The sequence below is a fragment of the Callospermophilus lateralis genome, chromosome 12 (assembly GCF_048772815.1).
Source record: "Callospermophilus lateralis isolate mCalLat2 chromosome 12, mCalLat2.hap1, whole genome shotgun sequence".
Taxonomy (NCBI): domain Eukaryota; kingdom Metazoa; phylum Chordata; class Mammalia; order Rodentia; family Sciuridae; genus Callospermophilus; species Callospermophilus lateralis.
In genome coordinates this window covers 71995919-72012428 of record NC_135316.1, presented here as the reverse complement: position 1 = coordinate 72012428, position 16510 = coordinate 71995919, and the positions used below count along the sequence as shown (strand labels likewise).

Sequence of the window (16510 nt, the reverse complement as noted above, 5' to 3'; positions counted from 1 at the left end):
TTCATCAAGGAGCTCATCCTTTTTTCCCTGCATTTCCTTATAAACCATCTGGCTCATTACACTTTGACTGTAACTTTTGGTTCTTCATATTACGATTTTTTTTTAATTATAAATTGCTTTCCTCTTTTCAGAAAAAGTACTCTCCAGAAGAAGTGGAACTATAAAGCTATAAAACTATGATTTTACTAGGAAACACAGACACATACACTAGACATAGCCTTTGTACATCAGGTCCAATGGACCAGAACCCTCCCTGTGTTACAAAGAATTGGGAGAATGATGCCTCTCCTGGAAGATGTGTAATAGTCACATGAACTAAAACATTTGCATTCATTTTAAAAGGTTGCTTACCCCACCCCCATTCCACCCCTGACATCCTCTGAAGGTCAAGTCAAACAAAAATATTCAGTACCAACATAGATATGGTGTTCCAATTAGCTGGACTCATGAAAGAAAACAAGTATTGTAAAAAAAAAAAATAGTGGAGGAAATGGTAATCTAAAAAAAGTTAATTTGGGAGTTGTGCCTTAAAAACTTACAGTAAAAAATAATTGCTTCTTAAGATCAAGCTCCTGAGAGCTAGGTTCCATATCTTATTCACTTTTGTATCTCTCCTGTGGGAAACCATAACTAGCCTTCACATGGATAATATCTACATGGCTGTAATTGTGAAATTTTGTGGCACAACCACAGACAAAGGAGGCCACTTCTCATAAAGGTATTACATAGGGTCAGCAGGAATTCTGAGCTCCAAAGCCAGTTGATTCAAGATCCAAGAAGTAGACCAAAGCACTGTGACTTATTAAGCAGCATCTCTTCTGAAATGAGGGAATTTGACCCCTGAGCCCTGATGGCTAAACTGCTGAGACTGCAGATCAGAGAAGAGCACAGACTACAGAGCCAGGCTGACATGGATCAAAATTCTAGTTCTACTTCTTACCTTGTGACCTCAGACAAGTTACTTAACCTCTCTGTGCCTCTGTTTTCTCATCAGCTAATGGAAATAATCATAATGCTATTTCATAGAATTTCTGTGAGGAGTAACTGGGCTAGTTTGTGCAAAGCACTTAGGACAGTTGCTGGAACACAGTAAACTTCATATAAGTATTTGCTGCTAATATAATTTTTATGAGTATTATTACTACCACCACTATGTATACCTCCCTGGGGCAGTGCTAAGTTGTAAAAATTTTTTTTAAATTGTTATTAACTAGGATTTTAGAGCAAGAATAGTGTTGTTGGAGAGCTCTCAAATTAAATATCTTTACCTTCGTTTTCTATAAAGGCCATATTTGTCAGAATTTGTTGATCCCCCGAATGACCTATAGTTGGGCAATCTCTTGCCCTTGTCCCTGTAACTAAGTCTACTGTTCAGTCTTAATTGTTTTCTTTCCTTCTTTTTATGTCGCATGTGTTCCCAAAGTCCTCTTTATTTGCTTGTTTATGTATTTCACTATCTTTTTTTAATTTGTTCTAATTAGTGATACATGACAGTTGAATGTATTCTGCCACATCATATATAAATGGAGTATAACTTCTTATTCTTCTGATTGTACATGATGTAGGATCACATGGGTCATATCATATATGCACATAGGGTATTAATGTCCAATTCATTCTTCTATCCTTCCTACCCCTCCCCTCTCTTTACTCCCCTCTGCCTAATCCAAAATACCTCTATTCTTCTCAAACCTCCCTCTTCCTTATTGTGAACTAACATCTGAATATCAGAGAAAACATTTGCCTTTGCTTTGGGGGATTGTCTTATTTCACTTAGCATGATGTTCTTCAGTTCCATACATTTACCGGCAAATACCATAATTTCATTCTTCTTTAAGGCTGAGTAATATTCCATAGTGTATATATACCATATTTTTTTATCCATTCCTCTGTTGAAGGGCACCTAGATTGGTTCTATAACTTGGCTATTGTGAATTGAGCTGCTATGAACATTGATGTGGCTGTGTCACTGCAGTATGCTGATTTTAAATCCTTTGGGCATAAGCTGAGGAGTGGGATAACTGGGGTAAAATGGTAGTTCCATTCCAAGTTTTCTAAGGAATCTCCATACTACTTTCCACAGTGATTGCACCAATTTGCAGTACCACCCACAATGTATGAGTGTACTTTTTCCCCTGCATCCTCACCAACATTTATTGTTACTTGTTTAATCTTTAAACAGTGGGTGCCGGAAGGACATGATCTTAGAAAAGATCCCTCCTTTGATGCAGTTCACATTCAGGGAGATGAAGAGCTAACAAGCAATAAACAGATCAGCAAAATCATGTCATAGAGAGGCAAATGGCTCGACATAGGTCGAGTGTCAGGAAGAGATCCAGAGAAGAGGCACTTCCGGGGATGTTGGATAATGAAAAAGAGGCAGCCATGTGAAGATCCATGGAGAGCAGATTTGTGGCTGTGCGAATAGCAAGGCCCATGTGCCGAGAGAGGTGATCCCTTACAGGGTTGAAGAGCAGGAAAGCCGCATGGTGAGGGAGGGAGGGAGGGAGTCAGGAAGGAGAGCGAGGTCGGGCCCAGTCTCTGAGGACTGTAACCAGGGTGAGAAGCTTGGACCTTACTCTATGTACAGTGGTGGTCCCTGATGGTTTTAAGCCAGGGGTACATGGGCAAAAGTAGAAGCCGTAGGAGCAGTGGGCATGGTCAGACACGCATTTTAAGGGCTTAGATTAAAGAGACGGCAGTGAAAATAGAGAAAGATTTGAACATAAAATATATTTCATAAGTAGGACTACTGTAGATTCTTAGGGAGACTTATTAGGATGTTGGGGAGTTTTGGCTCAGAGAGGATAATAGAAAAGACAACTCCTAAGTTTTTGAGCTGTGTGTCTAGATGTACCATCTACTGGGATAAGGAAGTTGGAGAGAGAGATGCCCTATTAGAGACCGACCAGAGAGGCTAAGTAGGTAACTAGATAGTTAAGCTGCTCATTACTTAATACAACAATGTGCTGCACTTGGGGGATTTTATTTGTTTTCTCTTCCTGTCTCCCATTTCTATCCCTATGGACCATGTTTAAGTATATGAGAGCTCATATAATTTCCAGAGGTGTCTCAAAACTCTTTATAAATAAACATTCTTAATCCCTAAAAATCTAAAAGTATTATATTTCAAATGAAAACAAACAGAAAACTAAGTAATCATCTCATGTTTCAAAAGATCTATGAAAACGCCTTATAATAGGCATGGAAAGGCAATAGGGTTGTTAAAAAAAAAAAAAAAAAAAAAAACACTCAACTACAGTTTATGATGTCAAAGGTCCTAAAAACGTAAGGTACCAAAGAAAAAATGTCAGACCTAGGTTTCAATCCTAACTCATTCAATTATGAGCCACAAGACCTAGAGCAAGTAATAGAATATCTTGAAACCTCCTTTTACTTCATCTTGAAAAATGAGAATAATAATTCCTACCTCATCAGTTCCTTGTAGCAATGAAATTTGCCAACGTGTGTAGAGACCTGCAAAGTGTCTGACACCTTGCAGACAGTCATAATAAAGATGGGTTTTTCCCACTTTTTACCTATCAGCAGAAACTGGAACAAGGATTTAGATATATCTGGTTTCATTAACTGTCAAAGAAAACGGCTTCACTCAGAGAACACTGAGCTCTTTCTATTGTAGCTCATCAAAAATATCGATAAATTATCCTTTTGATGGCAACGAGATAAATTTCTCCATCAAAGCTGTTTTTTAGCCTGAAGTCAATGCATCTTTCTGAAAACTTAAGGGCCTACTTATACCGGGGAAGACAGAGAATTTACAAGTAGAAATCAAACCACAAAAAATATTTCTCCAATACTGCAAAAAAAATTTTTTTCTGCCTCCAAATTCCTGAACTGATGTTTCTGAAGTATATAGAACTTTGTAGAAGACAGAGTAAATGGAATTTCATTCAGTAGGGGCTTTAGTACTGCTTGCCGCAAATACAATTTGAGAGAAATAAAAACCTACAGTTTGGGCTGGGGATATAGCTCAGTTGGTAGAGTGCTTGCCTCGAATGCACAAAGCCCTGGGTTCAATCCCCACAAGGTTTCCCTCAGCTGGAAGCTGGAAGTTTTGAGGCAACCTTGAGTGATGGATGGAGGGACTGTAAAGAAGCTTCTAGAATCCTGGAAACTCAAAGAGAGAATAGATAGGACAAGAGGAAGATAAGTTTAGCTCAGGTTAGAAAAAGGGATTGTTAGTTAGGGATGTCCTATGTCCCCAAGTAGCGTCCAGGGACACTGTCTGATTAAGAATTTAGCTTTCTGTGACAACAGTTATTTTTGTTTCTTTTCTTTTTTTTTTTTGGGGGGGGGTTTGTTTGTTTATTTTTCTGAGTTCAAGGGGTACAGATCTGACACCAAGCCCAGAAGGACCCTGCAAAAAAAGACCTCAGGACTTAGGAACCAAAACAGAAAGCTACTTGAGCCTTGTGGTTTAAATAGTGTCCATTTATCAGGATAAAGACAATGACCCCAAGAGCAAGGCCAAGGTGAGAGGCCCATAGAGATGTGAAATAAAGAGAATCCAAAAGAGTCTCTTTATATCTCTAAAATCTGCCAGCTAATTACATAATGAGAAATGAATTTATCCCTCAGATACATTTTGTTTTGCTCACACAATGTGTTGTGGTTTTTTTTTTATTGAACCTGATTGTACTCAGACATTATCCAGCTTACCACACACCAATCTTCCAACTACCTTACACCCTACCTCAGTTACATTGCTGATCCCATAAATATTTGATTTCATAGTTCTTGGTAGGTAGTTTGTATTTCCAGACTGACTCATTTTGAAGTATTAAATACTTGAACATCTGTTGACCAAAGAATTCATAGAAAAAAGATAGGGAGATCCCAATCGGAGGGAAGAGCAAAGACCAGAAATTCTAGTGGGCACCATCTTTGGAAGAAGCACCTTCTGCCCCATCCAGTTAGAGCAGCTACAAATCAGGCCAAACGAAGTGGACACCAGCCACTGCACTTGAAGAGCTATGGCTCTTTTAACTAACCTGTCAATATTTGGAGAAACTGTCAAGAGTCAGAACCCAAATTCCCACCCTCCTTATAGGTAGGATATTGGTTTCTAGCCTAGGTCCCAGCCAACAGCAGCACTCTGGTAGTATAGCAATTGGAAAAAAAAAGAGAAATGAGAAACAGGATGAACAAGTTGCCCCATGGTGTGCCAGTATGGCAAAGGCAGCGGATTTACAGGGATTACATCACTGAGCCCCTAGCACAAAGGTGACTCTGGTGGCATGGCATGGCAGCAGGCACTTCTTTTGTGGTTATCCCTAGTGCTCAGTGGGCAAGGAACAGAGGAAAATATCCTCACCTGTCACTGTATCTGTCATGCAGTCATACTCCCAGAATGTTAGTCCATAAAGCCCAGTCCTCTCCAGAATTCTTGGAATACTCAATATCAAGCTCATTTTCTGCCAAATCAAACAGTATCAGTTTCCATTGCTTAAAACAAAAGTACCTTGTGGGCATCATGGTGCCTGCTGTAATACCAGCTAATTTGAAGGCTGAGACAGGAGGATCACAAATTCAAGGCCAGCCTGGTCAACATAGTGAGACCCTGTCTCAAAATAAAATTAATAAATAAGAAAAGCTGAGGGTATAGCTCAGCAGCAGAGTGTTTGTCTAGCATGCATAAGGACCTGGGTTCCACCATATACAGAGAGGTAATTCCAATTTCACTATGTCCATTGTTAGTCATCTGGGGAGATGCTCTTGTTCTGCAAGGTCCTTATCCAGGTTGATGAACTGGTTTCATATTAATACAGGTCCATGTGCAAAGAAGGCAAGCCAGGTAGCCATTTTTAAACTAAGCTCTAAGGATGACGGCAAGCTGGGGTTTTATTTTTCTTAAGAGTCAGAGAGGTTGGAGATTTTCTCTCCAAATGGCATTTTTAGACAGAAAGAAGAACTTTTATTTGGCATTAAGGAAGGCTGAAACACTCTTCTCTTTGTCAGCTGTTAGGTAATACTACGTATACTACTAATGGTACAGCAACTGTCATTTATATTCCTCCTGGCAATCATTGAAGGAAAAACTTTAAATAATTTCCATTTTGCAGGGGAAAACTGAGAGAGATTAAGCCGCTTGCATAAAGTCAAAAGGGATTCAAATTTGACTTTTCTGACTTTTTATTTTATCTATTATTTTTGGTGCTGGGAATGGAACCCAGGGCCTAATGCATGCTCAGCAAGCACTCTACCTCTGAGCTACACCCCAGCCATGGCTTTTCTCTCCTACATCAGTGACCTTTCAAAGTGTGTTCTGCAAGTGCCTGAGATCCCTGATCCAGGGGGTCAAGACTATTTTCAAAATAATAAGAAGTTATTTGCCTTTCTCCCTCTCATTCTTTTACGAGAGTGAGGTGAAGATTTTCAGATACGTTGGTGTATGATAACACAATTAACTGAAGCAGCAGCCGCTATACGTATCCGCTGTCCTCTGTGAAGCCAGACATAAAGACATTTTCAACTACAAAACAGCGCCACTTAGTATTAATTTTAGAAAATACATTAAAACATTTTTATAAAAATATGCTACTATGGAATGGGCTTATCACTATTATTTTAGATGAACTGATAAACGACTATTTTTAAGTGTTCTGTTTAAATTTCTAATTCAATAGATACTGATAAAACCCACAGAAATGAAAACTCTTTGAAATCCTCGATAATTTTTAAATGCGCAAAGGAGTCCTGAGACCAAATGTTTCAGAACTGCTGTCCTACATTATAGTACACCTGCCAACAAAATCCAGGGTAAATTCAGATTTACTTGAATGCATCCTTTTTTTTATGAATTTGATGCCAGTGTTAAACCTAGTTTTCCTGCTTTCTTCTCTGTACCCTTTCTCTCCTTAGTCTCCTTTTGGATCAAAGAGTTAATCAGTAGCAGTGAAAGGTCTTGGATTATAAAGCAACTGGTTGTAGATTCAAGCACCTTCTTCCTCTCAATATCCTTAAGCACCTCACACAAAGGAGGCACTTAAAGTTTTTGATTGATGGACAAGTGACCAAAACTGATTGCTATCACAGATAGAGGACCTGCTCCATGCCTCTGATAAGCAGCAAGCAACATACATGCTTGCTTCCAAACCCACAGCTGCATAGCAAAGAGCTGACTACCTCAGCCCCAGGGATGCCAGGTGCACCACAGCCAGAATACACAGATCTCTGCTGGCTCCTTGCCTTGGTCCTGACTCCCATCCAGATTCTATTCACCCACAAGGCCAGCTCAGCTCAGTCTCCTACGTGACTTTCCCAGGGATGCAAACCCATAATAAGCATTGTACACTGATATAAGCATGGAAGCATTTATCCATGTCATCTGTTTGCTTCGTGGTATGAGTCCTCCGTGCACTGCTGCCTTAATAAATCACATGTGTATATTTCGTATTCTCTATAAAATCTCAGGCTTCCCAAAGCTCCTCAAAGTTCTTTTGGATTACCTACAGAATCCTACATAGCTTTAAGTAAATTACAATCTGTCATCTAAATAAATCTTAGGAGTTCACAAACTAATTCAAACCCATTATGTCACTGTTCTCTCACCAAAGAGCTGCATGTAAATTCAGAGGCTTCCCTTTTTATTATCTTTTTATTATCTCCACCTTATATGTGGGGATTTTAAAAATCAAGCAGCCTGGGGTTACCTGACTAATCATTAATAGGAAGAGACAAACTTATAGCTTATGATTATAAATTTTGTGCTTTTACCACGATATGATGATCTAGTTTCCTAATACTTGTTTAATTTACCTGAAAAAGAGCTGGGAGAAGCATAACACACCTGGCTTCAGGTAATAAATCAGAATCTATAGGAATGAACTCAGGTCTCCTGCTCTGCACTGTTTTAAGCCATCTTTTCCTTTTCCATTTTAGCTGTCGACGTGATCAGCTCCCACGCTGGCTAATCCTATGGGTAACTCTCTCAGAAGAGTATGCAGATTCTGCATCATACAAATATCCATTTTCTTTTTCTTTTTCTTTTTCTTTTTTTTTTTTTTTTGCATCATGAGACTACTCAACTCCCTCATTTACTGTGTTTTCCTAGCCCCCCCCTCAAAAAAAAGAAGGGAAGCTTTATAAAGTTTATTTGGTAATTTCAAGCTGTGTCTATAAAATGTATGATGATGTCCAACCCTCTCTTTCCTCTCCTTTGTTTACTCCTCAGTCCCACAAGTATTTACTAAGTCCCTGGTATGAGTAGAACCCCATTAGATACTGAGGTAGCTTGTAATAAGTAAAAGAAAAGATATCCCTGCCACTGATAAGATTATTGTCTCATGAGTCTAGTGACATTTCTAGAGAAAAAAAATGCTAAGATATTGGAAGTGTAAACCAAGACAGCATAAATGATTAAGGAGGTGACAAAGGAATATGGAGTCAGAAAATGAGTTCTTATTATAGAAAGAAATTATTTGGGGAAGGCTTCACCCAGGGGATGTACCTTGAGGTATGTTTTGAAAGAAATGTGAGATACAGTTTGAAAATATAATTTCTATTTACAGCCCCCAAAATAATCATACACCCAAAATAAAGGGGAAAATGTGCTTTCTATGCAAATGTAGTCACAAGACAGTTTGTCCTGCTCCCCAATGCCCAACCAACTGCCACCCCCAAGCCCCTACTACATAGAAATTCTGGAACCCCTACTAGTTTGTAAGGCATTTGAGAGAAGAAATTGAGAAGTCTCTGTAACACCTGGTTACTATTTACAGTGCCCCTTTCCCTATGATGTTCCATGCTTTTAGGAACAACGTAGCATGTCCCAGCACCCACCTCCCCCTACACCAAAAGCTGCTCTCTCTGTCCTCTTTCCTGACAGCTTTCTTTCCAAGGCCCCACACCCTCAGAACTCTTCTCTGCTATGCATTTCTGTGCCACTGCTACAGAACTCCAGTTAATTGTCAACCCTCAAGGTATTGTAGGTACACAAAATGGGACTGTTCACTCCAGCAGTGGGACATTGCAGTGTACCAAGCACACCAATGGGAGAAGACACACAGGAGAAGAGACAGGTCTTGGGAGTTCCTCAAATCACACTATACTGTGAACTCAGAAATTAAGCCATGCATCATATTCTTCTGCATAGTGTAAGACAGAGAGAGAACACCATGTGATCATATCAAAAATTGAGAAAATTAAGACCAAACTACAAAGACTTCCCAGGGTGAGCTGAAGAGTTGGTAATTGCTTGAGCACTGGGGACACCGTAGATTCTCTGTACTGTAAAACGGTAAATGTGGTGCTTTAGGATGCCATGTGCAAGAGAAGCATCTAAAGAATGGACTGCCTGAGAATCTGGATTATGGAGAGTCCTGCTACACCCTAACTTTCCAGATAATTGACTGTTTCTCCACATGCTTTTGTGAACCAGAATCTCTACATTGAGATACATCAAATGCAAAACTCATTTTCCACACTTTCAGAAAGAAACACTCCAAAATCTGCCTCTTAATTCAAACGGGAGAAACAATTTTAATACTTTCAAGGAAAGGTTCAATAATGTAAGGATAATTTTTTTTTTCTAAGTAAAGTTTTTCTCATGAGCACAATACTAAACATGCAGTCAAGGAATGAATGCTGGTTGCTGGTAGATAGTATAATACATACTTATTTTTAAAAAGATGCAATGAATGATAAGTTGACTTGAAGAATTTTATTTTTGTTATATTATTTTGATTGGCAAATCATAACTGTATAAATCTGTAGGGATGATGTGAGGTTGTTTTGATATATGTATGTAATGTGGGATGATCCAATCAAGCTAATTAGCATATCCACCAAAGTCACTTTATTACTTGTAATTCCACCAGCAAAGCAAGGCTAAGGTGATAATTTGTTCCAGTTACATCATATGATTCAAATTCTGTTTGGTTTTTATAACATCTTGTCAGCGGGGGAATGGTGAATGGAAGTAAATCTGCCCTGGGCCAAAAGAGATGCCCGTGGGCTTCTAAGTGCTTCAGTGACAGCTGGCAAACCACACCTGCAAATTGGAATTTATTCTCTTTACCTTTCCATTGAAGATCATAGAACAGGAAAGGAATAAGAATCAGAAGAGCCAGAGGCCACTTTACCAGCAACCTATTATAGGGACTATGATGGGGGCAGTTAGGCCACCAGCTTCTGCATGCATGGTTGCTTAGACTTCAGGGATCACTGAGTGGCTTTTGCTTTAATGTCTAAAGAGGGCCTGGGCATTTATATTCTTTAAAATATTAACATCAGAACCTCTCGGAATGAGGCCCAGGCAATAGAGTTTTTAAAATCTTCCAAGGTGATTTCAAAATGCAAACAATTTGAGAATAACGGCTGTTTATGAAAGAATCTAAGTGTCGATTGGAAGGATTTCATTTTTAAACTATCTGCCTGGCCTCAAAGAATAATTCTTCCCTGGAGGAAATTTTCACTTTGAGATTAAAGAACGAAGAAAGAAAGAATTAAGGTTCAGAGAATCACTGAAGTGTAGGTAATGTTTTTGCAATTTTATTTTTTAAAATGTGGAGTTAGTGAATATACATGAAAGTACCTTGAAATGTTGTGGTTTAATATTAGAGCTATTCGGAATTAATCAAAGAGGAAACATACAATTTCTTGGGTAACTGACATGCCTATCTAGCCCTCAGTTTCATGTGCATCTCTCTTGTCAAAGGACCATAGATTTGAAGGAATTTAGCAAGAGCATTATTACACCTTTGGAAAGACAGTGAGTCCCAGTCCCGGTTACCCTATCTATTCATTTCCTCTTCCCTGGCAGTATGAGGATTATCCTGCAGTGTTCACTTGTGATGCTGTCTGTCAAGCTGCTAGTAAATCCCTTCGGATATCTTTTAAAAATTCAGCATGTGTTAAAATGCAAAGAAAAGGTATCAGTTTCAAGGGAATTAAAACCTCTGAACCAAAATTTGAGCTTTTTTTTTTTTTTCTTTTCCCTCCATTACCTACTCCACCCAAGGCCCATAGGGTTCTCCTTGTCCTGTTCCCTGTGGGAACTTGCTACCAGCTAAAGCACCCTGTTTGTTCCCTAAGGAAAGAACCTTGTCACATAGGTACCATCTTTCCTATGATATTAAAGCATAAAAGCCCAGGATTAAGCATAAAGCCCAAGGGGCTGTGGCTCAGTGGTAGAGCACCTGCCTAGCACGTGTGAGACACTGGGTTCGATCCTCAGTACCACATAAAAATAAATAAATAAATAAAAGTATTATGTCCATCTATAACTAAAAAGCACCCCCCCCCTTTTTTAAGAATAAAGCCCATCTTTCACAGCCAGTGTTCAGTTCAGATCCTTTTATCCAGCCTGTGCTAAGATGTTAGTTAGAGGTGCAAAGAGTCCCCAGGGCTTTGGTTAAAAACAAAAAAAAAAGGCACCCATCAAAGCCTTTGCTCTCTGAAGTGTCAGTTGTTTCCCATTCATTTCATTGTCTGAGTTTTAATGGAAAAAAATAAAAATGTGCATGGAAAATCCAGTACTGATAGTGAATTTTGATTGCTGTTTCCACTCCTCAGGAAAAAAATGCATCCGGCACAATGCAGAGTCACGTAGTTCAAGCTACTGTCTGTCTGTTCATAAAAGAAAATGCTTCATATGCAGAAATTTCAAGTGAGAGGACATGTCAGATCTCCAAACACAGTTATTATCAAACAAAGCAGCCAGAAAATTAATGCCCTAGAGATGACTGTGACCATAATCCTGGATATCAGCCAGTGTCTTCATCTCTCTTGGTAGGACTGTGTTTTTGAACTGATTAGACCCACCAAGCCCATCTAAGTTCTTTGACATAAAATTTCTTCCCCTCTTTATAGAGGATTGTTTTAAGTTTCTGGCTACGGTTTTTATCAAACCTTGACATTTACTTACTATGAATGAGGACTTGAAAAACAATGATATATGAGAGTGTTCGGGATATTTTTGTTAGGTGGGAGGAGGAATGGGCCATTTAAAGACCCATGGGTTTGATTTTCCCCTCTACAGCAAGGTCTCCCTTTCAGACACAGAACAACCCCAACCTCTCACCACAGCCTTTCAGAGTGGTTCTTTATGTTGGGCATCTAAGAGAGGGAATCTCTCCATCAGTGCAATGGCTCCTTTACCCCTTTCCCAATCTGGATGCAGAAACTGAGCCATTCTGAAAAGGTGTGTGTGTACGTGTATGTGTGCATGCGTGTGTCTGTCTGTCTGTCTGTCTGTGTGTTTTCTCCAAACAAAGGACTGATTCAGTTCTAAACTCCAAATGATTAAAGAATTTGGCATTTTACATAATCCCACATTCTGGTTAATTGAAAATTGACATTTATAAATTATCAGATTATAAACAAATAGAACAAAGGCTCTCAAAATAGTAACTTCCTTTGTATTAATTAAGAAAATGAACAACCAAGAACTTAATAACAAAAATCATACACCTTTTTTGACAGTTGATGTTTTGTTTATGTATATCATGACTGATAGTAATGGCTGTGATTCATCATTTTAGAAAAGTAATCAACAGTTCTAGTTGTACCAAATTAAAATTGATTGAGACCCAATACCACCCTGGCAGAAGCTAATAATCACATCATTATTAACTACATAGCTAGTCACCATAACTACTTTTTTTGGCTTAAGAAGATCTATAATATAAAGTATATATTATACTTTATATAAAGCTTCTTTTGGCTTAAGAAGATCTATACTATAAAGTCTAGTGTATATAAACTAATTAAAATCGACTAGAAAAAAATGACATCCATGTACTTTTATAAATATGATCGTTCTGCAGAGAAAACTACTCCCATGTTTGTGTACCATTGGTAGAACATCCCCTTTGGATGAGGCACCACCCTGGGTGCTCTGCATACTTCATACATCTTATCCTTGACATATCTGTGAAAGCATGCTGGTACCAACCTCATATCATAGATGAGGAACTAAGCAGAGATGAAATACCAGTCCAGGAACCCAGAGCCACAGCCAGGACTCAAATCCAGGGCTGTTTCAAATGGATGTCCAACACATCTGGTCTACTGAGTAGGCAACCAAACTAAGAAGTCTGTGGATGATACAGGAAACATCGTTCACAGATGTTATGTTCAAACATTGGAAGAAAATACACTCTTCATAGAAATCATATTTTAGCTTTTATGATGAAGAGGTTTCTGAAGGATAAGAAAGACTAGTGGGTCTCAGAAAATGTTCCCCTTAGAGCCACAACTCTCAGCCCACAGAATGTTCCTGACAGCAGTTCAGACACAGAGAAAAGTGAAGGACAGGATGAGTCATTAGCCACAATAAGTGTTCTTAAGGACAGTTCTGATGTCATTTATCACCACCTTCCAAGAATTATGGAATGGCCTTGTGGAGACAAGTGGCAGATATTGTCATTGAAGTCTGTGACAATAACGGTAAATGGCACCAAGAAAGATTTGTGTTAGACATTGCACAAACTCACACTAATGTTCCCTCCTGCCAGAACAGCCAGGGTGGGGCTATATGAGGTTGGGCTGGTCATATCTGTGGTTGGATGGAGCTGAACTTTTCTGAATAAGCAGAAGTCCTATTACCTGTCCTCCAATGGACTTTTTCCCCATGGGTGGCAAGAGTCAAGTAGTGGCCACCGACTCTGGAATGAACCAGCATTCTTGACTAGCCTGAGATCACATCTTAGACTACAGAGGGGTCAGAACGATAGCAGGACTCTCTCTGTTTTACAGCTTTAGGGAGCTTACAATATGGGCAGGAATGAGAAGGAGACCTGTACTGTCTGCCCTTTTGCAAAAGAAGCAACCTTGAACTAAGTTATATGGTTAATCGTTGTTTCCTCTCCTCTCCCATATGCCTACATCTTCCTTTATGGGAGAGAGAATAAGTCATCTCATGATTGCCTTGGCCAGTCCCAGGCCAGCTCCATAAGCAGAGACAGGCCTCAGCAGAGACAACCTCCCTGGCATCTCCCAAGCTTCAGAAAGAGGACAGGATGTACAACATGGTCAGTCAAATCTCCCTTCATGGAGAGGGTCCTGTCATCATGGAGAGAAATTAGCAAGAATCAGAGTCAAGGGTCACCTTTCCACATTTCTGCTCCCGGCCCCCGACCTGAGCCCTGGGCCTAGGGGAGCTTTATAGATCCCCCCACATTTGAGTGACAGAGCATGACTATAAGCTCATGCTCCTAGGTATTGTTACATTCTGTACCTAACTCTGAAATTGTCAATAAATAAAAATCTGGTGCTGCCTTTGCTATTGTAATCTACCCTTATGAATGCTCTATCATCAAAATATATGATGACTTTATGGCAAATTTGAACACTAACTGCAAATTTAATGATATTAAGGAAGTATTAACTTTCTATTTAGACGTGAGAATGGTATTGTGATAATGTTAGGTTTTTCTAAAAGTGCTTAGATTTTAGATCTAACATAATAAAATAAAATATCTGCATATTAAATGATATGATGTTAGACTTACTTCAAAGATAGGATTAGTTTAAATCAATATTAGTCTTATTTTCCAAAGATACCTAAAATATGTGCAACTTTATGATTTAATTTTCAATGGAATAAGATCCAAAATTGTAATACGGTAGTGCATATATACATACATTTTATATGTATGTACATATGTATATGTGAATGGAAGAAGAAATGTAAATTATGGTTATCCCTGGCCAGTGAGAATGCACATTTGTTTTATTATTCTTTGTTACTTTTTCGAATTTTTCAAATTTGCTGGAAGGACAATTTTCTATATTTATAATTTTATAAAACTATTTTTATATATAAGTGATGCTCATGACATTGTTATATGGAAAAGTTACAGAATATGACCTATTTTAATGTGCGCACATGGATGTGTGTCTATATATGTTTAAAATAAGCAGCATTGAATTATGAATCATGATTAACTAAGGATGATGGTGTTGTTGGTCATTTTTGTGTTTGCTTATGTGTGTACTTCTACAATTAGTAAGTTAAATTATAATCAGAAAAATGTGACATAAAAAATTAATGCTAGATTTATTATATTCTTTGTAAGTAAAAGACCACACAAGGCTTGACAGCATACACGGAACTGTATAATATGTATGTATGCATAAAACATGTAAGTCCAAAGGAAATCTAAATTCTCATTTGTATGTTAAGGTTTCAACAAGGTTGGTATAAAGTCCCTTGAAGAGCCACTTTATGTGGCATTGTTCTTGCCTTTGTGCACTGGGTTCCTTAGTGATCCTGTTTCATTTTCTGTCCTGCTCCAGGTATATCCATGCCAATACCAGTCTTTGGGCTGCAGGATGACTCCAAGGTCTTTAAGCAGGGGAGCTGCTTACTCGCTGACGACAACTTTGTCCTGATCGGCTCTTTTGTGTCCTTTTTCATCCCCTTAACCATCATGGTGATCACCTACTTTCTAACTATCAAGTCACTCCAGAAAGAAGCTACTTTGTGCGTGAGCGAGCCGGGTACACGGTCCAAACTCTCTTCTTTCAGCTTCCTCCCCCAGAGCTCCCTGTCTTCGGAAAAGCTCTTCCAGCGATCCATCCACAGGGAGCCAGGGTCCTTCGCGGGCAGGAGGACGATGCAGTCCATCAGCAACGAGCAGAAAGCGTGCAAGGTGCTGGGCATCGTCTTCTTCCTGTTCGTGGTGATGTGGTGCCCGTTCTTCATCACGAACATCATGGCTGTCATCTGCAAGGAGTCGTGCAACGAGGATGTCATCGGAGCCCTGCTCAACGTGTTCGTCTGGATCGGTTACCTCTCCTCGGCCGTCAACCCGCTGGTCTACACGCTCTTCAATAAGACCTACAGGTCCGCGTTTTCGCGCTACATTCAGTGTCAGTACAAGGAAAACAAAAAACCCTTGCAGTTGATTTTAGTGAACACTATTCCGGCCTTGGCTTACAAGTCTAGTCAACTCCAAATGGGACAAAAGAAGGATTCCAAGAAAGATGCCAAGGCGACAGAGAATGACTGCTCCATGGTTGCTCTAGGACAAGGACCTCCTCCGGAAGATGCTTGCACAGACAGTGTGGACACGGTGAACGAAAAGGTTAGCTGCGTGTGAGAGGCTGGTTGCCATGGCAACCGTGGAGGGCACAGCAAACAAGTTTTCACCTCTCTGGAGAAACAAAAAGTAAGGGAGGCTGGAACCGATAGTAACTATAGGGCCCTTAGTTGTATTCTGTCAATGAAAAGCAGGGTTCCTTGCTGCAAGATGTGCACTTGAAATATGTTCTGACAGCATTTCAGCTGTGAGCTTGATGATCCTTTTAATGTTATAAATGATGTCTTTAAATAAGCTTTTATTGTACAATTATAATGAGGTCCTAAATAAATCAGGATTAACTTCTATTACTGAATGGAAACCTTGCCACTAATGGGATCCAGTTGTTACCTACTGCTGTAAATAAAAATAGCTATAAATAGTGAAAGTTTTGTTGACTGTAATGGCCTCTTCAATAAAGAAAAAATATAAAACTTACATACATTTTGAAAGGAAAACAAAAA

General features: G+C 39.2%; 1 protein-coding gene across 1 annotated transcript in view; it reads left to right on the top strand.

The window, feature by feature from the left end:
• The window catches only part of Htr2a (5-hydroxytryptamine receptor 2A), a 56015-nt gene extending 39948 nt beyond the window's left edge, over nucleotides 1–16067 (top strand). Inside the window, exon 3 of the mRNA XM_076872546.1 lies at nucleotides 15262–16067. Coding sequence (XP_076728661.1) covers nucleotides 15262–16067 — 806 coding nt within the window. The remainder of the gene's footprint in view (nucleotides 1–15261) is intronic.
• The last annotated feature ends 443 nt before the right edge of the window (nucleotides 16068–16510 follow it).